Below are 25443 nucleotides of genomic sequence, written 5' to 3' on the forward strand. Positions count from 1 at the left end.
TGATAAGTTTGAGAGATTTTGATTGGTGTGGTTGTTGTATTTGTAGGGGGTCCACCATTATTAAAATATGAGAGTCAATCAAAATCTCCCAAACTCATAAAATTATACGCTTAGCATGTGCATATGGTACACACTAAAAAAACTGTTAATATTTTATGAATTACGACGGCATGATCGTATTTCCAGGAGACAAACATTGGAGGATTTTAGATTTTTTATACGAGGTCTGAGAAAAAACAGAAGTCATCAAGGACTTGCGATGAGCTACCCAAGTTAAAACCCAATCTTCTAGAAAATATGATACTCCCCTTCCCGACCAATTGTTTACATTTTATTTGAACACAAAAGTCAAGAAATATATATAAAGAGCGAAAAAAAGAGAAAAAAAAAAAGATGAGTGAAGTGATGAAATCTATTGACACAAGCACCGAGTCTCTGTCTCCTCCCCTAACCCTAAACCCCCTCTTCTCCTTCCCCTCCCACATCTACCCCCATCAAATCCGTCGCCGATCCATCTCCGGCGGCTCTGATGACAACATCAAAATCTACGACTTTTCCACCTCCGAAATCGGCTCTTTGAACGACCTCACTTCCACCGTCACTTTCCTCTCCTTCGTCTCGCTCGACTCGTCGTTCCCGTGGAACCTTCACGCTAGCTTCGATGACGGCTCTATGTCGATATATGATACGAGATTGAGGGGAGATTTTTAGTTGATTGAGGGGGTTAGGGTTAGTTGTTTTATAAATGAGAAAATTATGAAGGTTGCTTTTGAGTTTGTTATTTTAGTTGCTTTTTAGGTTGCACTGTTAATATTAGAATTGGTACCGCAGGAGTGTTTTTCTATCTTTGCAACTTGTTGCAACTTATTACGCAAATGAATATAATTTTCAATTATTTTTTTCGAAAGTTGCATTTTCGATTATATAAGTTTGTCAGCCGTGGAAGATAGATTGCATATACAACCATCGTATTTCTTGAAAATATTTTCAAGAATATAGTGTTTTTATAATTTATTTAAAAAAATGACAATATTTTTATAAAAATCCTTTTAAAGATGATTATGTATAAAAAAAAGCCCAATTTATTTTTGATAACTCACAGTTGAATTTATTTGATTAAGCACCGAGGGAACCACATACACCGTCAGTCAAAAAAAGCAAGGAAAATCCGCGTTTGTGTCCGATTGGCCTTTACCGTTATTTAACGGCGTTTCTCCTCGAAATCCCCAAAACCCCTCCCATCTCAAAACCACAACACCTCTGTAACATTCCATCAATTCAGAGCTTTTGGTGTGAAGACAGAGTAGATATGACGGAGCACGACGAGATCCCCGAGGTCAAAACCGAGTCTTTGATGGACAAGATCTCCGAGAAGTTTCACGGCGACGGCTCCTCCTCGCCTTCGCACGCCGATTTCGAGAATAAGTCGCCGGTCAAGGCTTCTTCACCGCCGCCGGTGCAGTCGTCGATGAAATCCAGGATCTATAGGCTGTTTGGGAGAGAGAAGCCTGTTCATAAGGTGCTTGGCGGTGGCAAACGTAATCTCTCTCTCCCTCCCTCTCTCTCTCTCTCTCACTCACTCACACACACACACTCATATACTTTTATCTATTGTGGTTGATTTTGTGTATGTAAAATTTCTGCTTCTGAGGTCACTTGTTTTAAGTTAATTGTTTCAATGTTAGTTGTTTCAGGGCTTGATTGTAGTTGCAGGTAGTTCATAAAATCATTTTAGGCAAAAAAGAAATTACCGAATCAGGAACGTTTTATGTCATTACTAGCCTACTAGGGACTATAATTGCCTCAGAACTGCTGGTCTAGATTATAAATTTAAAATAGCTGACAGAGTTGTTTACTGGTGGTTTATAATGTGATGCATTGTCTTTCATAGTACAGATTTATAAATCACATAATTGGACTATGTTTGCTACTCTGTGTCTAAAGTAACATATCTGTTGGAAAATGTTTAACTGTATATTATGGATCGAGATCTAAGCAAATGTATGAAATGCAATGGAAGCTTCTGGTTGAGAGGATGGATGTTGCATGTTTGAGTACTGGAATTTAGTGATGGAAATAAAATTAATGGTGTTAAATGCAATAAAAAATGTGAGTAATTGGTATGTATTTCTACTTCTGTGTTTTATACACATAATTTTTTTAATTGCTTCATGCAGCGGCTGATGTGTTCTTGTGGAGGAACAAGAAGATATCTGCCTCTGTACTTGGTGGAGCAACTGCAGTATACGCCTTTTTTGAGCTGCTCGAGTACCACTTGATTACCTTGGTCTGCCACATTTCTATTTTGGCCCTTGCAATCATGTTCCTATGGTCCAATGTGTCAACCTTCATCAACAAGTGAGTGTCATGTTGTATCTATCATTAGTTATGATTATACTTGTTTTAGGCATTGACAGACAAGTTTGGACACAGGTCTCCTCCTCGCATACCTGAAGTTCAACTTCCAGAAGATCTGTTTCTTCAGATTGCTGCTGAGTTAAGGATTGAAATTAATCGCGCCCTTGCTATGTTGCGAAATGTTGCGTCCGGAAGAGAGATTAAAAGTTTTTTGGTGGTATGTTCTTGTTATTAATCTAATATATTATATTTTGAATATATTTTGCTAATTATGAAAGTTTGGAAGCCTGTAAGGTTAATATTTGTGTGCTTCACTTGAATTTACAAGTTACAAGAACAAAACAATAATGATAAACGAAGCGGGATTTGTTGAATTGGCTGGCCATGCGGGAATATGAATATTTTAAAATCTAACTGTGCAAGGTTATTTATGAGTTGGCGAGGTTCAAAAATTTTACCTTTCTTACTGTTAACCCTCATTAATGACGTGTTAAACTTTTTTGGACCAGTAAATCTATTTAACTGTTCTCCTTTTTCACGTCTCAGATAATAGCTGGTTTATGGGTTCTCTCAATTGTTGGAAGTTGGTGTAATTTCTTGACACTGTTTTACATGAGTAAGCAATATATAATTAATTTGTGTTCTACTTTGATCTTAGTCTTTTTATGGTTATGTTTTAATGGTTTGTGGTCATCTGTTATGAAACAGCTTTTGTGCTGCTGCACACAGTTCCAGTTCTATATGAGAAGTACGAAGACAAAATTGATCCCCTTGCGGAGAAAGCAATGATTGAGATCAAAAAACAATATGCTGTTTTTGATGCGAAGGTTTTGAGTAAAATTCCGAGAGGAACAGTGAAAGACAAGAAGAAAGCTTAGAGAATGTCATCATGGATAAGACATAGGTGGTACTCGGACCTTCTCGGACCTTGGTATTTGGTACCAGTTACAATTGTAGTGAAGTCTATAGTTTAGCTCGTGCCTGTTGTGTTCCAGTGGCGGTTTGTATTTTGATGGTACATTAGTGCATGCTGATATCCTCATCGTAGTTGACAGTGGTATGTAGTTGTGGATATTTAATGTTTCTAGTGGTTCTGTTGATCTTTGGATTTTTAGTTTGATGTTGTATGCAATTATGTAACTGCAATTATATCACTGTTTGACGGTTTTGTCTTTATTTTCTGCTGGAAATGGAGTTGGGAGAAAATTGCTTTCCCTTCTAGGTTATTTATTCTTTCATGCTTTTTGTTGGTTGATGCTTTATTTTCTGTCTTGTATCAGCAACTTTCTATGAGGGCTGGTATCATAGAGCAAGTTTAAAAGATTAGCTCTTTGTGTTCTTTGAAGGGCAATGGCTCTTCTTTAATGTCCTCTATATCATCCTGATATGTATATTTGAATACACAAGACATCTCGAGCTTAAAAGGGTAAGTTCTTGTACAATGTTAAAGGATATTTTCTGGAAGTTCTCATACAGGTTCTTATGCAAGGTTAAAAGAATATTTTTGTAATGCTGGGAGGGGATGTTATATCTCAAGGTTAAAAGCATAGTTTTGTAATGCCGGGAATGGATCTTAGGATCTTATATTTACAAATTTTCCATCAATAATATTTATTTCGTGACATTATGATAACTCTCTCTCAGAGCATCCTCGAGGAGTTTTACTACAAACATTTTCTCCTTTTGTATATCCTATTGCTATTGATAAGAATTACTTTTAATATCAAATATTAAGGAATGTAGATGAGGAATAATGTTGGTGGTGCAATTATTTTATCTATGGGATCGTTTGGGCAAGTTTAAAAAAAGTGACTTCTTGTTTAAAGTAAAGAAGTGAATTAGAAATGAGAAGTAAATAAGTTAATAAAGTGTTTGGAAAAAAAAGTGGAAGCTTAGCATTATCAAATTTTTAAAAGTACTCCTACTTATTTACACAAACGAATCAAGAAAAACAGAAGCAAAAAACTTCTTAAAGTAAATGTAACATCCCGACTTTTCGGAATATTAAAACTAAATCAAAAACTAAAATACAACACAATTTATTAACCTAAAATTCTATTACAAAGGTGACTATTACAAAAGCGCAGCTAATAACTCTAATCCATGTGTCAAATTTCTCCAAATCTAATATCCTCGACTCCAATGCTAATCAACCCGCTCTTAATCAAACCTGAAAAATGTAAGTAATGAGCTAAACAGCCCAGCAAGCAACTAATCGATCCAACTAGTCGGGCCAAGTAACATGTATACAAATAAGATAAAACATACTTTTTTTTTATACGATAACGATATACGCAACAAATACTTTCAAAACACTTTCATCTTCTTATCCGATGCCACAATCACATGGTGAACAATAACTCAGAACTCATAGTTTATACCACGATCACTACAACCCGGTGATAACGGTCCTGAATTTTCTGAAAACTGTCACTATAACCCGGTGACTCGGTCCTTATTCTTATTCTTATTTTCACAAACCATGGTATAAATAAGAGTTCCGAAATCATCGTCAACACCGCACATATACGAGAACACAAATCAATTCAAATATAATCACTTAGCGCAAATTTATACAATCAAATATAAACATATAACACATAATTTTTAAAACACTAGAAAGATCGGTCAGAAACTTACCTCAACACCAAAATCAAATAATCAACACCATCCAAGATCATATAACTAATCCTTGGCAACCAACCAAAATCATCTCATTTTAGACTCCAAAATCCTCCGTGAATCCAATCTGCCCAGATCACTAATCTACTGTTTTGACCCCATAAACAATATTTTCTTGGAAAACTCAAAACACAAAAGTTGTAGAGAACGAAAAGACCTTTCCGAAAAGGTATGGATCATCAAAAACGGACTCATAACGAATCGGGAATTAAATAAAACGTTTGCTGATCAGATTCAAAGTGAAAAACAGGACCTGAATATGTTTTGGGATTTTGAGAACAGTTTGAAAACGAATCTGAGAAAACATTGTGAACGAAAGTTGTAGGAAATTGAAAAAGCTTTCCGACAAATTAAAAATCATCGAAATCCGATAAGAATTGAATTTTCTATGAATTTTACAAGACAGCTGATTTCTGAATAAAAACCCTACGAATTTTTGTAATAAAAAGAAGAGAAAAGATTGGGCGGCTCGCAAAAGATATAAAAGAACGAGGGAACACGATCGATATATAAAGATTCTCAAAACCCTAATTCTGAACTTACTCGTTATCCGAATACAAGTCCGATCCATATTTTAAGCCCAATATCCTAATTCAATTTTAAATCCTAATTCAACTTTAATCCTTTATTATTATTATTACTAATCAATTAATATTATTCTAAAAATTACGAGATATTACATTCTACCCTCCTTAAAAAGAATTTGGTCCCTAAATTCTCCCAAATCTATTCTCCAAAAACCATCTAAAAGTCAAGACACACAACTAAAAACTCACTAACCACTGACAAGTCAAACTTAAACCTCAGTACTCGGATCGCACCCTAGGGAATGACATAGTCCCATACCTAACACACTCCGAAGGACAGCCTGCTCGGATACCAACTGTAACATCCCGACTTTTCGGAATATTAAAACTAAATCAAAAACTAAAATACAACACAATTTATTAACCTAAAATTCTATTACAAAGGTGACTATTACAAAAGCGCAGCTAATAACTCTAATCCATGTGTCAAATTTCTCCAAATCTAATATCCTCGACTCCAATGCTAATCAACCCGCTCTTAATCAAACCTGAAAAATGTAAGTAATGAGCTAAACAGCCCAGCAAGCAACTAATCGATCCAACTAGTCGGGCCAAGTAACATGTATACAAATAAGATAAAACATACTTTTTTTTTATACGATAACGATATACGCAACAAATACTTTCAAAACACTTTCATCTTCTTATCCGATGCCACAATCACATGGTGAACAATAACTCAGAACTCATAGTTTATACCACGATCACTACAACCCGGTGATAACGGTCCTGAATTTTCTGAAAACTGTTACTATAACCCGGTGACTCGGTCCTTATTCTTATTCTTATTTTCACAAACCATGGTATAAATAAGAGTTCCGAAATCATCGTCAACACCGCACATATACGAGAACACAAATCAATTCAAATATAATCACTTAGCGCAAATTTATACAATCAAATATAAACATATAACACATAATTTTTAAAACACTAGAAAGATCGGTCAGAAACTTACCTCAACACCAAAATCAAATAATCAACACCATCCAAGATCATATAACTAATCCTTGGCAACCAACCAAAATCATCTCATTTTAGACTCCAAAATCCTCCGTGAATCCAATCTGCCCAGATCACTAATCTACTGTTTTGACCCCATAAACAATATTTTCTTGGAAAACTCAAAACACAAAAGTTGTAGAGAACGAAAAGACCTTTCCGAAAAGGTATGGATCATCAAAAACGGACTCATAACGAATCGGGAATTAAATAAAACGTTTGCTGATCAGATTCAAAGTGAAAAACAGGACCTGAATATGTTTTGGGATTTTGAGAACAGTTTGAAAACGAATCTGAGAAAACATTGTGAACGAAAGTTGTAGGAAATTGAAAAAGCTTTCCGACAAATTAAAAATCATCGAAATCCGATAAGAATTGAATTTTCTATGAATTTTACAAGACAGCTGATTTCTGAATAAAAACCCTACGAATTTTTGTAATAAAAAGAAGAGAAAAGATTGGGCGGCTCGCAAAAGATATAAAAGAACGAGGGAACACGATCGATATATAAAGAGTCTCAAAACCCTAATTCTGAACTTACTCGTTATCCGAATACAAGTCCGATCCATATTTTAAGCCCAATATCCTAATTCAATTTTAAATCCTAATTCAACTTTAATCCTTTATTATTATTATTACTAATCAATTAATATTATTCTAAAAATTACGAGATATTACAGTAAAGAAGCCAGAAACTTTTTGTTTTAAGTAAAGAAGTGGTGAGATGTAAATAAGTTAATAGAGTGTTTGGAAAAAAAGCAGAAGCTTAGCATTCGCAACTTGTTAAAAATACTTCTACTTTTATTTACACAAACGGATCAAGAAAAACTTCTGCTTCTTCAAAACATGTTTCTTCAAAACAAACAGGCCCTATGTCTTAGTATCAGTGAGAAGTACTTTTAATAATAAATATTGAATAAGAAATGAGGATTTTTAAAGTTAATAAAATATAATTTTTATATTTTATTAAATATTTTCTATATTATATTATTTAAGTAATAAATTAGTCATCTCTTGGAAAAATATTCCCTTTTTGGCAGTCTTATCTCTAGTACTCCTAAATTTTTTATTTTTTATTTTCACTTGTATTCAAAATTAACCACACACACACAAAAAAAAAATCCTGAGTTAAATAATCCTTGCCAGTTGAAATACTAAAAACAATGTCACCAAGTGAAGGTAGTAGAATTCTGTTGAATATTGTAAACTAAATACCAATAATGACATCAACTACAAATACATAAAAGTATAGGCGGATTGAAGTAAGGCTAGAGCTACATCTTTTTCTAATTGCATACTCAATAAATTGTAAATAGTGTACACTATGCATGCTATCCTCCTTTAACCCATCAACTGAATGAGCAATTACCTACCTGCCAGAGCATATCTGATATTAAAGATGGGAGCATGGTTGGACCAAATTGAATGCCTGATTGAGTGCAATCATTTCCTTCTCTACAATCCTTTATAGCCTCCATACAGTTCAATTCTTGACACACATGTGAAAGATTGTAACATATACAAACACAGGATACCCTGGTTCTTCTGTGCCTAGGAAGCAAGCCAGCAGTACACAAGGATCAATTAGGGTTTCACCAGGTAAGATGCCCATATCTCATCTGCCGGTGGTGGTGGCTGAACCCAGTGCCCTGGTATCCGGCTGAGAAAGAGATACATATGGTCAGAAAATATTTTATCTACATGTCTGGGCACACACATTAAACTCTCTAGAATGTGACGCAGGGGAGAATTTTTATAAACTTTTTTGTGCGCAACTCACTAGAAAACGCTTTTTAGGGAAAAAGTGGCAACTTGGCCGACAAGCTCTTAGCTCATTCTACAAATTCAATTAGGCAAACTGAGAGAGAATCTTGAATGATATATGAAAATAAATGCCTCAGTTTGTTTCTTCTAATATATGTATGCTTAAACGTAAAAGAAAAGGACAACTACATGATGTTCTCATAGAACATCAATGATAGAAGGTTTAATGATAATGCAATGCAAATTAATTTTTTTTGGGAGCCACAAATTAAAGGACTCCGCAAGATTCTTAATTCATGTTCAGAACCCAAGTGTGTCAGAAGTGCAAGTGTTTACACTCAGTAGCGACGTTGTAGGTTTTCATATGACAACATTGAGACATTAAAATAATTAGATAAAGTGATCAGTAGGTAGAACGATCAAAAGGATAGTCCCCATTATTATCATGCAAAGTAATAAACTATTGTTTTGATCTTACCTTCCTCCAGGTCTGATATATGCATCCCATGATCTTCGAACCTGCAATAAGGTTTAAGTTACCTCAAGTAAGCTGGAAAAAAATCAGCTTAACCGCTATGGATAAATTAAAAATCCAACTCAGTGCAAAATCTAAGCAGACCATAAAACAAAAATAGCCTTTTTTTCTGCTAAACAAGAATAGCCTTTTTAAACAAAAGAAAGTAACTTCGGTAATATTAGGTTTAAGAAAAATATAAAAGCTAAAAATTAACAAGAATACCCTATATTAAACAAAAGATATTGACTCGAGTAAATTACAAAACTATACAAGCTGTTAGTTATAGTTAAAAAAGATCAGGGTATATGTGGCTGATTTCTAATGCTAGTTGTGAGAACTGTAGTGTTCCTAATGTAAATAAATTGTTAGTAAACATAAGGTGGCTCTGATCGCTAAACATTTAGTAAATTTACCTCAATAAGAGTCCCCATATCGGTATTGCTGCCATGATAATAGTGATAAAATTCGAGGGGTAAGTTTGCTAGGGAATCATATGCTCTCCCTGGGCCTGGTACTTCTGATCCTTGGTTTCGAGTATCAACAGTCGCTTGCGAGCCTTTAGCATTTTTACCCATAACGATCTGTTCCTGACTTTCTTCATCTTCGCGGCTAGCGCTTCGAGCTTCTGCGGGTTGACCATGATTCTGACTTACTTTTCTAGATTCCTCAGCAGTTGCAATGGCATCCTTAGCAGCACTAGCAGCAGCTCCAGCTTTTGCTTGGCGCTCCTCTTCTTCAACTGCAGCTCTTACTCTTTCAAGAAACTTGTCGTCCTCCTCAGGAAGAAAATGACCTGCATAACCAAGAGGCATATGATTATTGGAATCTCACTCTCTCAGAAAGAAGAAAAGAGGAAATGATGCACACAATATGCAGGCACAGCACACAGATAAGATCAATGAGTCTACTGCCTCATTGTCGCTCCGGTAATAATATGCACAGTTAAATTATTATGGTTCAAATTTTAGTTCTTAATATATTTTCAATTCTATGTAGTCCATGACGTAAGCCAGAAAACATGTACTATTTAACCAGACTAGACTGTTTGGCGGAATTACATGTGGTGAAACAAACTCAACGTAGTATCGTAGTCCAGTCTGCTACTTAAGCTTCATTTAGCATGTACTATATAACTTGTAATCTTGCAATCTATACTACAACAAGTAAGTTTTGTGATGCTGTATCCTACCACTATCACAAAAGTAAAAGTAAAACTAATCGAACTTTAAACAAGGAAGAGAAATATAATGCACTTTTATTTCTCACCTTGTTTCTTCAACTTCTGTACCCTTATTGACCGCAATTCTTGTAATTTTTCCACAATCAACACCAGTTCAAGCTGCATTAGAACAAAAACAAGCTTACTGCATACAGTTCACAGCATGACGTAATTGTCAAACATTTCGAGGAATCAATCTTGTACGATTAATTTGTGATGTTATGTTTTGCAGATCAATAATCAGAAAGAAAAAAGAAGTGATATAACAAATGGTTTTGTATGAAGTAAGAATGTAAGACCCTCTTTTTTGCTTTCATATTGTGGGGGGAGCAGGTGACGGAAATAAATATAAAGACATGCAAGATTTCCAAAAATCACGGAAGTCAGTTCCATGTTTCTCACCTCAGATTCTAATTTCTTTCTTTCCTCTTTTGCTTTAAGCTTGGCAATTTCCTTCATCTTTTCTACCTGCGAAATGAAAGGGATCATTTATGTAGCAAAAAGAAATAGGATCATTTACCAAAAGTCATGCTACCTTGCAAAAGAAAAGAACAACATGAAAAAAGACAACCACCAAAACTAGGGATAGAAAGTAATCAGCCACATATTTATTTCTTCAGTCGAATACTCATATAAGAGAGTTTCATGGTTGCACGCTTGAAACCTAATTCTTATTCCTCAGTCCGGAGTCTATGACTTTTTCAAAAGGTTCTCTATTTTAAAGTATCTGTGCATAAAGCAGCATCAGGCTCTGAAAGTTATGATATTGTTGGTTTTTGTTTTTCATCATCACCAACACCCCCAAAAAAACTGATTTGAATATACAGCTAAATCAATTAATTTGGAGATAATAAATCACTATATAGTTGTAGGAGTATCTATAACTAAAGAAACTGCTAATTACATATAAACTTCTAACACTTTCGTATTGCTACCTTGCGCTTCGCAATGTCCTTGGCGATCTCTCGAGCTCTCCATTCATCTGCTTCTTGATTAACTTGATCAAATCGCTCACGTTCCTAAACATCACCAGTCATCAATATTAAGAAGGCTTAAATAACTCAAATAAACTTTCTAACAAAACAACACTCTCTTTACCTTTGCAACCCTTTCTGCAACACGCTTCCTCTTTTTCTTCCGCCAAAGCTTATTTCTCTTATGTTTCTTTATTTTATTAACAAACCTAAGCGCTACAGATTTTTCCTCCCACCGACTCGTATCATCTGTCAAAACCCTAAACGGCTCTACCTCAACACTTAGTTTTGATATCAAAGCATTTGCACCTTCTAACGACCGCAGCTCTTGTGTAGCTAGATCAATCCTATTTTCCTCCAAATAATTCGAAAATTCAGAAACCGAACAACGAAACGACTCGTTATCCATCCCATTATCATTCCCTTTCTCTTTCACTGCGATCAACATTTCTAACTCACGTTCCCTGTTAATTAAACAACTAATATATTACCACTACACAGAATCTCTGTTGAAATATAAGTATAAGATCCATAAAGGGGCCTCCTCTAACATCTTAAGGTTTTAGAGGGAATGGTTCTCTACATGGTATCAGAGCGAGGTTTGCGGGAGGTCTCGGGTTCGAGCCCCTGCCCACAATTTAAAATGGACACGAAGGCAATTTATACCCCAAAGATGGGTGCCCGTGATCCACTCTTCAACCCAAATAATGAGATTTCGAGTGAGGGGGAGTGTTGAAATAAATTAACACTAAACAAAAATCCAATCAATTACAACTACAAATAAATTAAACAAATACGCAAACAATTACAACTCCAAATAAATTAAACTAGAAAAAAAATGTAAATAGAAATACTACTGACATTGCTTTGGCGACACGAAGCGTATCGCTCAACTCTGTTAGCCGGTTGTTTACATTATTAGTCTCCCAAAAGTTAGTAGACGGCGGCGGGAACGGAGGGAACGCCGGAAAAAACTGCTGCGGCGGTGGCGGAGGCCTACTCATCGGCGGGAACGACCTGAAAATCGCACGAATTAACAATTTTGTTAATAATTTAATAATTTAAGTTACAGCTGAGTTGATAGAATTGAAATACTTACATTGGTTTGCAACTTAGGAGCCCTAGTTACAGTTCCGATTATTCTCTTCGTTTTCGAACCAAACGGGAGGCGAATTGCATTGATTCCCTCGCGTAACTTGCTGAATTTGTTGGCTGTTTTTAATTTTAATGTTTTGTAATTTTTGCTTTTCAATTAAAATTTTGTATACATGTACTAGGTAGGCTGATTATTCGGTAAAATCGAACCGAATATCAAAATAACCGAAATATTGAATAAGCTCAAAAATCATAACTGAATAGTGAACCGAATTTAATTCGGTTATTTTACCGAACTGAATTTTTTATTTCGGTTAAAACCGAATACCGAAATAAAAAATTGAAATTTTATAATGATGAAGAAAAATCAAAAAAATAATGGAGAAAATTCACAAAAACAATGGTAAAAGACATCAGTACAATCATTTAAAGTTTTAGACCTTCAGTACACAGATTTGGAGCAAAGGAAGACTGAAGGTGAAGATGCTGGCCCGCTGGGTGCGGCCGTGCTGGTGAGTGGTGACCGGTGAGGTACTGAGGTCTCGGCGTCTCGTCACTCCGTCGGACTCAGATTTCATTTTAATTAATTGAACTAGGCTAGTCTCAGGGGTGTTCAGTTTTCTGATATCGTGTATATATCATATAAATTATTAAAATCTATTAAAAAAATAAACTTTTATATATATATAATATAATATAAATTTTTTATTTTAAATATTTTGGTTATTCGGTTTTTTCGGTTAATTCGGTAAAAAAACCGAAAAAACCGAAAAAACCGAAATACCGAAATAACCAGAAAACCAAAACCGAATTAGGTACCGAAATATTTCGGTTGGGTTAATTGAACCGGAATATTTCGGTAATTTCGGTTCGGTATTCGGTTAACCGAACCGAAATATTTTGGTAATTTCAGTTCGGTATTCGGTTAACCGAATCGAATGCTCAGTCCTAGTACTGGGTCATGTTCCTATGCTTTTAGCCAGATCTGATATTGACAAGGTGTTGCAGCATAACTGTATACGCAAAAAGTATATTATTTATTTGTGTATTATATTTTAAACATATATAACGATGAAAAAAATATATTTAGATTCAAGTGTAAAAATTTATTTAAAATTTATGATTCTACGAGCTTTAATGGTTCTATTTCCCACTTGAGTGCGATCCTGCACTGTAAATTTTTAATGGTGTTAACACGCATAATTATTTGGTGTAAGATATGGCTAATTATGAAAACATTTTGCAACTTTTATGAGAGTAATATTATAAAAGCATTATGCCATATTTTGTTTTTCATATCCTAGAATCAAGTGTAAAATTCATATTTTCTATAAAAAAAAAAGTGTAAAATTCATATATGTTCTGTGGGTTTTATTTTGCAGCGGACTTTCTCGTAGCACTTCGGCCTTCGTTTCCGAAAGATGCTCAAAAACTGATTCTGGAGCTTCACCTTGCAAGAAATGAGTATGTTTTCTTATTTTATCCCAAGAATGTATTAAGTTGTTTTTAAACGGAGATGCATGGTTGGAGGTGCCCTTAAGACATGATTGATTCTGAAGACTCTCGTCGAAGCAAAATTGTTAAGTGATCAATCTCTCAAAATCCCAAGATGGCAGGATCATATTGTATTCTAATAAAGATGGACTGAGGATGTATCGGCGACAGGTCTTTCTTGGGCTACGCTGGGCAGCACCTGATGCAGTTGGAAGTGGCTGCTCCTCCCTAAACGATCCCAGTTCTTGAGTGTTTCTGGCAATTAAAGGTTCTTCCAGGTATGGCGGAGCTATGCTATGCCCCGAGTACCATCCATCTTTCAAAAGATCATGTCTTAACGATCTAAAGTTTTCTATGCAACATGAATCCTGTTCTGAGTATATACAGTTGAGAGAACATTATCTCCTTTTTAATCTGCGCGCTCTGTGCCAAACTGCCAATATGTATGCATACGTCTATGAATGGTTGAACCCGGCCTGTTCTATTATTGTGATTTAGCTTTGGAGAAGCATCTAATCTAATTTGACTAGCTAGAATAAAGACCGCTTAATACGACTTAATTGTCACAACTTGATCCTTATAGACTTCTGTGCTGTTTTCGACGTTACTCAACTAATAACATATGAACAAAATGTACTTGGACTAGTCCGTTTGAAACTACTAAAAATGAGGACTATCATTCAATGGTCACATAATCTGCTCCTTCTAACGTGAGTTGTTGACAGCTACAGTTCAAGTAGTACTAAGTAAACTGGAAGCCTAATTTCTGGAAATCAAGCTCTGGGTAGAGATTTCAGCGATGCAGCTATTTGTGTCGGTGTTGTCTCTAAACACGTTGTACATACACAACCTCTGAATTCTGCTGAAACACATGACTAATAGTATAAATGGACATTGCCAGTCTGCAAGATGTGAATCAAAACTCAAAATGGTAAATAAAAGAAGACGGTGGATCCATATAGTCCGACAAATCAACAATTCTCGTCGAAACAGATATTTGATATGACATTACTTGAACATCATCGTGTTTGAATCATTGTTTTATTCAACAATGAGAGAGGAACGTGAGTTCTGGCTCAAAGGAAGCTGAGTCCGTTGAATGGTTTATTATGTTCCAAGCTGTAAAAAGTCCTAAAATGTTCATTACGAGTACTTAATTTCTGAATCTCAGCCCAAACAATTCACACGTGAATTTCACAATAGTTTAATCACAATGTTGCATAGTTTATCTATTGGTAGTGGCTGCAAGACTTGGCTATGGCACGACTTGTGGCATGATAAAGATTTTTCCGCGCTGTAGGCTCCCCCACGACGTAAAGTTTGCTAGCATGCACTAGAAGAGATGCCTCTTGGGCACTTCTTAAATGTTTTCACCATGATCTCATTGCTCTAAGAGACACCTGCATTTCAACGCTCCATTTCTTATACAAATGAGTGGACTTGGTCGCTTGGGATCCCCGGGAAGGTTCCTATCAGAGTATCAGTTCTTTTACTTGGTCTCTGGTTGTTTTTCCACAAGAAATTACCTACTCTGGACATCCAACTTACAGGGCTACAAATCTTCTAACAAATTCAAGGTTGCATCAATTGTGTGAACGTATCTTGTACGTTGATAAATGTTAGTATGAGGCTAATAGTCCACATATCTCACGACCGGCTCTGCACATTTTTTTAAGAAAAATCAAAGCTGAATCGGCTGGTCATTCATTTATAATCATTATATGGCAGTATCGTAAACCATCATTCATAATTATACCTTTGTATTTCTGTCAGTATTTGATGGATGGTTGAATGTTTAGGACTGATAACAATGTTAGTTAAAGACAGGACAGTAATCTAAACAGGTTGCTTCAGTGGTTCTAGTGCAGAAAAACGACATTACAAGGGTCTCTAATTTCGCGAAGATTTATAGATAACTAAAACATTAGCAATGTGCAGACAATTGTGTATATCAACATCTCCGTACTTGTAAAGCTAAAGCTTATATATGTTTCATACAAGTTAAATGAATTCCACGATACGCAGATAATAAACAACAGTACTCATGTACCTTCGAAAGCACCATAAATTTTTCTGGTATATAAATCAGATGCAGTCTCTGTATCTTACAGACACAAAAATAATAATTAAATTTGTTATTGTTAAGTATTATGGCATCTCATTTAGCAATTTCTCTAGCATTTGTTTGCTCACTAGTGCTTTTACTAGCAGTAAATTCTGATGCTGGTGGCATTTCGATCTACTGGGGTCAAAACGGACAAGAAGGAACCCTGGCCGAGACTTGTGCCACAGGGAACTACAAATATGTTAACTTGGCCTTTCTTACTACCTTCGGAAATGGGCAAACGCCCCAGCTGAATCTTGCTGGTCATTGCGATCCTTCCAGCAATGGCTGCACTCAATTGAGCGCGGACATAAAGTCGTGTCAAGCACAAGGAGTCAAGGTGATACTTTCTATAGGTGGAGCCTCCGGGAGTTACACTCTTGTATCTGCTGCAGATGCCCGAGACGTGGCAACTTATATATGGAACAATTATCTTGGAGGACACTCAGCTTCGCGGCCTCTTGGGAAAGCTGTTTTAGACGGTGTTGATTTTGACATTGAAGGAGGAACAAATGAACACTGGGATGACCTTGCAAGGTACCTTTCTGCGTATAGCAAGCGCGGAAAGAAGGTCTACTTGACTGCAGCTCCTCAGTGCCCTTATCCTGATGCATGGGTTGGAGGTGCCCTCAAGACTGGACTTTTTGATTATGTTTGGGTGCAATTTTACAACAATCCTCCTTGTCAATACTCTTCCGGGGCTGATACTAATCTTGAAGACGCGTGGAAGCAATGGACTAATGATATACCAGCAACCAAGATCTTTCTTGGCTTACCAGCAGCTCCTGATGCAGCTGGAAGTGGCTTCATTCCGGTGAATGATCTCACTTCTCAAGTGCTTCCAGCAATTAAAGGGTCTTCTAAGTATGGAGGAGTCATGCTCTGGTCCAAGTTCTATGATGATCAAACTGGCTATAGCTCTTCCATAAAAAATCATGTCTAGTAGTTCCAAATTTGATCTTCTCAACCGCTTGCATTGAGTGCAGTCGGTGTGTCTTCTGAGTACTTGAGAGAATATTATTATGACATTATGTTTGTAATGAACCTTTGTTTAGATACTTCCTTTTAGTGTTACTTCTATGGAGAGTATATGCTATATTGGTACCCTGTTTTTCTCGATACCTTGGTTCTGTTTTACTGGTCGCACAAGAGTACATAAAAATACATAATTTTCTCTAACTCACCCTCCAACGCTACCGTCCTTCTATGTATAATTTTAACTAAGTTTCTATGAATGATTATATTTGTAAATTTGTAACAATATCATATCATCTATTATTATATTATAATAATATTTCATTTATAACAAATTAAAATAATAATAATTTTTTATATTTAAGATATAGTCAATAAATATAATCAGTACCATTGAATCAAAATGTCTCACAAATTCGACAAATTTTATATAATCTCTTATATAACTAATTTAGTCAATCATTATAATAAATCTCGTGATACTTTAATTATGTTCTAAAAATCTTTGATTAATATTTATTTTTTTTTACCAATTTATCAACTTTATTAATTTTAACTAAAAATTCTTGATTTATTAGAAAATCTCTAATAAGTAATAGATAAATAAATCGATTAATTTTGATTACCAATTCCCACTCTCATAATGAATAATTATGTTTACTTGGGTATGAAAAAAAATTATGTTTTCTTGGGGAGTAATAATACTTTCAACGATATTCATATTTTAGAACACAATTCCTATCTATCCGGGGAAGTTGAGTCAACAATTGGCTGCAACCAAGTACGTACTAAATAGAGTAGATAAGTAGATATTTTTTCAGAAGGTGGCAAAAGCTGTTCTGTAGATACTCTCTATCTAGTACTAGTACACACAATACATTAGTATACACTTGCATTGCAGTGAAGCTTTCCTTTTTCGATGCTCATTTCTTAAACCTCCTCTATATAGTACACATTTCTCTGCTTCTTACTCATCCCTCTCCCTCTATTTCTCCTCTCATCTTTCATTTCACCAACCATTCTTCTCAGATCCCTTACCCTTTTTTACTTCCTGGATGCATCTCATTATATTCAATGACTATCTCTCCTCCTTGTACTCTTGTTGAAGGTAATGCCTTTTTACATTTTTTTTTAATTCTTTTTTGTTGTGTTCTGCAAGAACCTGCTTATCTGTACATGGGTCGAACTGTTTTTTTTTATATGTTTTGCTAAAGGTATGTTTCTTTTGACATGTGATATGCCCTAATCCAGACTTGTAAAGTTTGAGATATGGAGCACATTTTGGAACGTTTTCAGTTTGGATCTTTGTGTTTTTAAATATATTTAATCTTTGATTGAGATCTGATGCCGTTGAGGTTATGCATTTTTTTATCTTAGTCGGGGTGCTGGTTTCAATAAAAAAAATTAATAATTCTTTTTTAATTTTCTGATCATGTTTGATCATGTTTAATTCTTAGAATAGCGCTACATACCCAATTCTGTTTTTCAAATTCTTTTGAAATGACAAATGACTGATTCTAATTGGATTTCCACTATTATTAGTGGGGGTCAATTAATCATACATTGTCAACTAGATTTGAAAAAAAAATGTATGAACATTATTTTTTGGGTAGCTAGTATTTTTCAAAATTTTAATATTTCATTGACGTCCCGACTAATCTCGAATAATTAATAAATTATTATTATTTCTAAATACATTTCGATTGGTTCTGTCCACTGCTCCAACGGCTAACGATCGATTACTCCTATGTGACTCAAGATATTAATATATAGAAATGAAGAACTCATGATATGGCATAATATAAATTATTCAAGTCATATTCTCACCTCTACTAACTTTCAATTCTATTACACAATTCCCATTTCTCAGGGGAGTGAATACTTAATAGCTGGGGATTATATACCTCTAATAGTATATAATTTGATTGTGCTATCTCTTTGACTCATGGAGTGATCTGCTTAATAACTCTAATGGGATCTCAATACATAAACAATCATTTTACCAGAAGAATGAGACGTCCAGGGGCAGATATGTACTTTTTGCAAAGTATCAGTAATTAATTTTACTTATGTAAACAACTGGGTGTGACTTAGATTTTTTAAATTTCAGATTTTCTAGAACAATCACTTTTTAGTTAAGTGTCAGATTTCCGGTGGCTCTCATATTTTTATAATGATGGTCTTTTGCACGTAAAAAATCCAATTGTCCATAAACATAAACATAAAGAGACTTTTACTTCACTATTAAGTAATTTGATTAAAATTGACAAAAGTGAGTACTTACATACTTAGCCTTTCCCACAAGTTTGTTTTTTTCTGCTTTTAGTCGGTAAGGTATGCATGAGACAAGTGGGTGGCTATTTCTTCACCAATACTATACCCAAAAGAAAACTTGTGGGTGATAATTACTTGCTAATGACCTCAAGAGCTAGCAAACACCTTTTAGCGTATTCTAATAAAATGCCTACTTTTGGGTTCATCAAAGATTAGTGGGTATATTCTTTTTATGTAATAAGATCCTCTTTTTGGTAATTTACGATGATAAGTTATATGTGACTATCACATGCTTAGCTGACCTTTTCTCCCACAATATATGGGACCCACATGTCATGAGTCATGGGTTTTCTTAGCAGCTGTGGTTTGGCCCATCTGTGGATCATACTTAACAATATCTCTAATCTTCTTTAATTATGTGTAATAGAAAAATCAAAACATGTCATTATCAGTAGTGTTCTATATTGGGGTCGGTCTTTAAATAAGTCAGTAAGTGCAAGGACTTTTTAATATAAATGCAGGAAATATATTTATATAATTTAGAAGATTATATCAAATAATTATAAAATTATCATTAATTTGTATTATGTACTTAGGAGCATTTTTCCCGATTATACTTAGGAGATTAATTTATTACTTGTTCATTGGTGATTGAATTTTCTTGCCTGATTGATTTTAATTATCTTCACAGAAGTGAGCTCTATGGTTAGTGAGAAGAAGTACATTACCATAGAAGATTTGGAGAAGCATAACAAGCCTGATGACCTGTGGATTTCGATCCAGGGCAAGGTGTACAATGTCACTCAGTGGTCTAAGGTACACCCTGGCGGAGATGTCCTTCTCTTGAATATGGCTGGCCAGGATGTGACTGATGCATTCATTGCTTTTCATCCCGCTAATGTTTGGGGACGTCTTGACAAGTTTTTTAATGGTTACCATATCAAAGATTACAATGTGTCTGATGTATCGAAGGATTACAGGAAACTTGCTTCTGTGCTGGTGAAAGCTGGGATGTTTGAGAAAAAAGGCCACACTTTCACCTATTTTCTCTGTTTTGCTACTCTGTTGTTTATAGGATGTGTGTACGGTGTGTTGACATCAGACAGCATCATTGTTCATATGTTGTCAGCTGCAATGCTGGGACTTTCGTGGATTCAGATGGCGTATTTAGGTCATGATTCAGGGCATTATCAAGCCTTGGCGACTCGCAGATGGAACAAAGTTGCTGGGATTTTGATTGGGAACTGTGTTACTGGTATTAGCATTGCTTGGTGGAAGTGGACTCATAATGCTCACCACATAGCTTGCAATAGCCTCGACTACGACCCTGATCTCCAGCACTTGCCTATGCTTGCAGTTTCAGACACATTATTCCAATCAATAACATCAAAGTTTTATGAAAGGAAATTGACATTTGATCCGGTGGCTAAATTCTTCATCAGTTATCAGCATTTGACCTACTATCCAGTAATGTGCGTTGCAAGGGTTAATCTCTACTTGCAGACTTTGTTATTGCTGTGCTCGAAGAGAAAAATAGCCGATAGAGGACTGAACATCTTTGGAACACTTGTTTTCTGGACCTGGTTTCCTCTACTTGTTTCGTGCTTGCCTAACTGGACCGAAAGAGTCATGTTTGTGCTGGTTAGCTTCTGCGTCTGTGCAGTACAACACGTTCAGTTTACATTGAACCATTTTGCTGGAGATACCTATGTTGGTCCTCCCAAGGGTACTAATTGGTTTGAAAAACAGTCCGAAGGAACAATTAACATCAACTGCTATCCGTGGATGGATTGGTTTTACGGAGGCCTGCAGTTTCAGCTGGAGCATCATTTGTTTCCACGTCTACCTCGGAGACAATTAAGAAGCGTTTCTCCTCTTGTGAAAGAGCTTTGCAAGAAGCACAATTTGCCTTACAGGAGCTTGTCATTCATTGAGGCTAATGTGACAACTCTGAAGACACTGAAGACTGCTGCAATGCAGGCCAGGGGATTACTATGGGAAGCTGTCAATACTCATGGATGAGAATTTCGAAAGCCTGTTTGCCAAATTAATATCGAGATATTATTTGGTTTGGTGAGAAATCAAGGAGAGGATCAGGACATTCATCTGCTTTTTAATAGTATTTTCATATTATGTACTTATAAGTTGATAGTGCCCATTACTCCATTAGAAATATTTATGGGGCATCCAGACCTTAAAGCTAGATCTTTATATGAAGTATAATCACCTATGATTTTGATTTATACAGTGTTCATTATTTATAAAAGAATTTTAATACTTAATGTGTTAGGTGTGCATTTTTGACAACTAAGAATCAAGAATTACTTCTAATAAAAAAATTGTGCTTCTCTCATTTTTTACCAGCTTGTGAAAAAATCAGAAACAGTTGAAGTTGGAAAATTAAGAAATCTAATTTGTGGTGGAAGTTCTACTTTTTACTAAAATCTGACAGAGTTTCTCAATCATTGTTTGATTTTTAAAGTGTCTAATCTAATTCTTTACATTTCAAAATTTACTTAAAAGTAGTCCATGAGTTCCACTATTTCTATACTTTTCTTCTTTTTTCACATTATTTATATATTATTTAAATATTATTTATATAATATTTCCTCTGAAATATCATGTGCACAAATTTGTAAACGACCCATCAATTCTCGAACAAGCAAAACCGAGTCCACGTCGCCTATAAGGATGTGGCCCCACCTGCACAATACATACACATATCTGTACGTCGGCATAGATATTTTTAGAAAGATAGCAAAAGCTGTCAGCCTGTACAGTAGATACTCTCTATCTAGTACACACACTACATTAACATACACATGCATTTCAGTGAACCATTCCTTTCTTTCACTCACATTTCTTAATCTCGGACCTTTCAAGTTTCAACATAGTTTAACACTTAATTTCAGCAGGCTCTATCATTCTTCTCCCCTTCAAGAACTCATTTATCCCTCTCTTTGTCTTCTTATATTTGAACAACCCAATTTCTCAGATCCTTGCTTGTACAATTTGTGGATGCATTGAAAACACAGATTTTGTTCAATGACCATCTCTCCTCCCTCTACTCTCCTTGAAGGTAATGCATATGTTTCTTATATTTTCTTTGTTTGAAGTCGGAGGTTTTTACGAAACTATACATTTTTTAAGCAGAATTGATTATACGTACATTTTACCGTCCTCAGACCCTCGTGATACTATATGTTTGGTGGGTTATGAATATATGGTTATTTGTAAATGGGTTGCGGAGTTTCTTGTTTTGGTAAAAATGTATACATGACTATACTAGTTTACTTGAGTAATGCTAATACATATTTAGAATGTTAAAGCTTGGATCTTTGTGTCATTGTGTGTATATTTATTTATAGTCTTGATTGAGATCTGAAAGGAATGAGATGGGGTAAGGTTAATTTTATTATAGTAGATAATTAATAACTTAGACAGATCTGTATCATGTTTTTTGTGAAAATTAAGTTTTGTAAGTATAATTTCACAGTTACAATGAGATTTCTATTTTGTTTGCTTCAGTAGCTAATCACGTTAATTTCTGATTTTCTATCGATAATTTGAGTATAATTAGCTTGATAAGGACAAAGTGGTTGACTGTTTCTCATTAGTAGTGCACCCAGAAGAAAGATTGTGGTATTTGTGGTTGATAATTTTTTCCTAATAAAATAAAAATAATAACATATAGAATCAAAGAATTGATATTTTTTTCCCAGTTGCCTAACACTACAAAGATCTAACAATCCTGTACACAAGAAAGCATTTAGATCACACACAACTAGATTGTAGAGGAGCAGAGCCAGTGAGGTATATCCTTTTAATGAACTGAGATACCACTTATTTAGTAATGAAGCTGATAAGTTACATGTGAATATCATCACATGGCAGCTGACCCTTTCTCCAACAATACAGGGCCCTCATGTCATCATGAGTCATGGGGTTTTTCTTAGCAGCAGTGTCTTGGCCTTTCTGCTGTATCTTTCCCAGTATTTTTTTAGTTTTTCGTGGCCTTATTAGACCCGCCCATTCAAATACAGAGTATAATGTGACAAGAAATATTATAAAGAACAAAATTGTAGCGAATCTAAGTCTATTGCATTGCTCTTTTTATTTTAAAGTAGTGCTGGTCCTCCAAGTGAGTCTATCAATAGCTTTTTTTGCGAAAGATGTCGACTGTTCAAATTTCGGTAAAAATGTGTGTATGAGTGACAGTTTAAGGAACCTACTATAATCGTGCTTACCTAGCAAAAGAACAAACAAGGTTTCTGTATATTTTATTCATCTGTGTGAGTGGTTTGCAATCCTCATTTATAGAATCTTGCATGATAATCCTCATATATTTTGATTTCCCAGAAATGAGCTTAATGGATGATGACAAAAAGTACATTACAATAGAGGAGTTGGAGAAGCATAACAAGCCTGATGACCTCTGGATTTCTATCCAGGGCAAGGTTTACAATGTCACACAATGGGCTAAGGTACACCCTGGTGGAGAAGTCGCCCTTTTGAATATGGGTGGCCAGGATGTCACTGATGCATTCATTGCTTTTCATCCGAGTACTATTTGGCGACGTCTTGAAACGTTCTTTAATGGTTATCATATCAAAGATTACAAGGTTTCTGACGTGTCAAAGGATTACAGAAAACTTTCGGCTGAGCTGGTGAAAGCTGGGATGTTTGAGAATAAAGGCCATCTTGTTATCTATAATCTGTGTTTTGTTAGTTTGATGCTTTATGGATGTGTGTATGGCGTACTGAAATCAGATAGCTTTGGTGTTCATATGTTATCAGCTGCATTGTTGGGATTTTCGTGGATTCAAGTGGCATATTTAGGTCATGATTCAGGACATTATCAAGCAATGGCGACTCGCGGATGGAACAAAATGGCTGGGATTCTGATTGGAAACTGTGTTACGGGTATTAGCATTGCTTGGTGGAAGTGGACTCATAATGCACACCACATTGCTTGCAATAGCCTTGACTATGACCCTGACCTCCAACACTTGCCAATGCTGGCAGTCTCAGACACTTTCTTTTGGTCAATAACATCAAAGTTTTATGAGAGGAAATTGACATTTGATCGAGTGGCTAAATTTTTTATAAGCTATCAGCATCTGACCTACTATCCAGTGATGTGTGTTGCAAGGGTCAATCTATATTTGCAGACATTGTTACTGTTGTGCTCAAAGAGAAAGATAGCAGATAGAGGACTTAACATACTCGGGACAATTATTTTCTGGACTTGGTTCCCTCTACTTGTTTCGTGCTTGCCTAATTGGACAGAAAGAGTCATGTTTGTGCTGGTAAGCTTCTGCGTGTGTGCAATCCAACATGTACAATTTACCTTGAACCATTTTGCCGGAGATACTTATCTAGGTCCTCCCAAGGGTACTAACTGGTTTGAAAAACAATCGGGAGGCACAATCAACATTTCATGCTATCCATGGATGGATTGGTTCTACGGAGGACTACAGTTTCAGCTCGAGCATCATTTGTTTCCTCGTCTACCTCGGAGACAATTAAGGAACGTTTCTCCTCTAGTGAAAGAGCTTTGCAAGAAGCACAACATGCCTTATAGGAGCTTGTCGTTCTATGAGGCTAATGTGACAACTCTAAAGACACTGAAGTCTGCTGCTCTGCAGGCCAGGGGATTGTTGTGGGAAGCTGTCAATACTCATGGATGAGGATTTCAAAAGCCTCCGTACCAAATCAAAATAGTTATAATATTTGGCTGAGTTAGAAATCAAGAAGAGGACTTTCTTTATCAGCTTTATGATTGTAATGCGATATGATTCCTTGATTACTATGCACTGCCCTCATCCCTGTGATGCTCATTAGTATATCTTTTTTTTGGGGTATTCTAAACTCCCATGCAAGAGACTGAGAACTTCATATAATATTTTTAGTTCTAATATATTTTTTTTAAGAGCTTGAACCTAGATTTTTTATTAGCGGTGTTGGCTTAATTCCCTCGATCACATTGCGAGAAAATGACTCCAAATACCATTTATCAACGGTACATCGTGTGTAGTGTTATGCATATTCATAAAAAATGTTGTAGCGTTTTGTAAGGGTTAAAAGAAATAAATGTTACTTCATGCAGCATTTTGCTGGAGTTAAAAATAACAAAACACTACACCATGTAATGTTTCTTACCGAATTGAAAACGTCAGAGTTAATAACTAGTATTGGGCCAATTTCACAACTCTTTATTGAAGGTATTGCTCTTGGATTTTGTGAGATCTGAGACAATTTTTTGTTTAATAGTCTTTTTTTTTTGTTGTTGAATCGTGCTATCAATGAATTGAGGTTTATATTATCGATGAGTTTTAAACATGGTAATTACAATCTAAGCTTTATCTTTGAGGAAAAAAATCTTAACAACGTAAACC

General features: G+C 35.4%; 5 protein-coding genes across 5 annotated transcripts; 4 read left to right on the forward strand and 1 right to left on the reverse strand.

Moving 5' to 3' along the window:
• Positions 1–1135: 1135 nt before the first annotated feature.
• On the forward strand, positions 1136–3584 carry LOC108193126 (reticulon-like protein B1). The gene is made up of 5 exons (XM_017359644.2): positions 1136–1538; positions 2178–2358; positions 2434–2575; positions 2905–2974; positions 3067–3584. Exons 1-5 carry the CDS (start codon positions 1310–1312, stop codon positions 3234–3236), a joined length of 792 nt encoding a protein of 263 aa, XP_017215133.1. The 5' UTR covers positions 1136–1309; the 3' UTR covers positions 3237–3584.
• A 4157-nt stretch (positions 3585–7741) lies between these two features.
• Positions 7742–12428, reverse strand: LOC108193474 (U11/U12 small nuclear ribonucleoprotein 59 kDa protein). The gene is made up of 9 exons (XM_017360140.2): positions 12203–12428; positions 11965–12120; positions 11228–11567; positions 11065–11148; positions 10532–10597; positions 10177–10249; positions 9324–9703; positions 8872–8912; positions 7742–8289 (listed from the first exon to the last, which is right to left on the reverse strand). Coding segments are annotated over exons 1-9 (1218 nt in total). The 5' UTR covers positions 12205–12428; the 3' UTR covers positions 7742–8213.
• A 3364-nt stretch (positions 12429–15792) lies between these two features.
• Positions 15793–16917, forward strand: LOC108195688 (hevamine-A). Its single transcript, XM_017362666.2, has one exon. The coding sequence runs from the start codon at positions 15843–15845 to the stop codon at positions 16737–16739; it is 897 nt and encodes a 298-aa protein (XP_017218155.1). The 5' UTR covers positions 15793–15842; the 3' UTR covers positions 16740–16917.
• Positions 16918–17598: 681 nt separating this feature from the next.
• Positions 17599–21288, forward strand: LOC108193644 (delta(8)-fatty-acid desaturase). The gene is made up of 2 exons (XM_017360390.2): positions 17599–17879; positions 19737–21288. Exons 1-2 carry the CDS (start codon positions 17846–17848, stop codon positions 21065–21067), a joined length of 1365 nt encoding a protein of 454 aa, XP_017215879.1. The 5' UTR covers positions 17599–17845; the 3' UTR covers positions 21068–21288.
• A 537-nt stretch (positions 21289–21825) lies between these two features.
• Positions 21826–24982, forward strand: LOC108193254 (delta(8)-fatty-acid desaturase). Its single transcript, XM_017359835.2, has 2 exons — positions 21826–22124; positions 23405–24982. Exons 1-2 carry the CDS (start codon positions 22091–22093, stop codon positions 24733–24735), a joined length of 1365 nt encoding a protein of 454 aa, XP_017215324.1. The 5' UTR covers positions 21826–22090; the 3' UTR covers positions 24736–24982.
• Positions 24983–25443: the final 461 nt, after the last annotated feature.

This window comes from Daucus carota, chromosome 7 (genome assembly GCF_001625215.2).
Source record: "Daucus carota subsp. sativus chromosome 7, DH1 v3.0, whole genome shotgun sequence".
Classification (NCBI taxonomy): domain Eukaryota; kingdom Viridiplantae; phylum Streptophyta; class Magnoliopsida; order Apiales; family Apiaceae; genus Daucus; species Daucus carota.

Coding starts and splice junctions, on each gene's coding strand:
- LOC108193126 (XM_017359644.2), top strand. CDS start 1,310: ATGACGGAGCACGACGAGATCCCCGAGGTCAAAACCGAGTCTTTGATG. Junction 1,539..2,177: donor GGTGCTTGGCGGTGGCAAAC/GTAATCTCTCTC, acceptor TGCTTCATGCAG/CGGCTGATGTGTTCTTGTGG. Junction 2,975..3,066: donor CTTGACACTGTTTTACATGA/GTAAGCAATATA, acceptor GTTATGAAACAG/CTTTTGTGCTGCTGCACACA.
- LOC108193474 (XM_017360140.2), bottom strand. Junction 10,598..11,064: donor AGGACATTGCGAAGCGCAAG/GTAGCAATACGA, acceptor TTCATTTCGCAG/GTAGAAAAGATGAAGGAAAT. Junction 9,704..10,176: donor ACAGAAGTTGAAGAAACAAG/GTGAGAAATAAA, acceptor TTGGTTATGCAG/GTCATTTTCTTCCTGAGGAG.
- LOC108195688 (XM_017362666.2), top strand. CDS start 15,843: ATGGCATCTCATTTAGCAATTTCTCTAGCATTTGTTTGCTCACTAGTG.
- LOC108193644 (XM_017360390.2), top strand. CDS start 17,846: ATGACTATCTCTCCTCCTTGTACTCTTGTTGAAG. Junction 17,880..19,736: donor TCCTTGTACTCTTGTTGAAG/GTAATGCCTTTT, acceptor TTATCTTCACAG/AAGTGAGCTCTATGGTTAGT.
- LOC108193254 (XM_017359835.2), top strand. CDS start 22,091: ATGACCATCTCTCCTCCCTCTACTCTCCTTGAAG. Junction 22,125..23,404: donor TCCCTCTACTCTCCTTGAAG/GTAATGCATATG, acceptor TTGATTTCCCAG/AAATGAGCTTAATGGATGAT.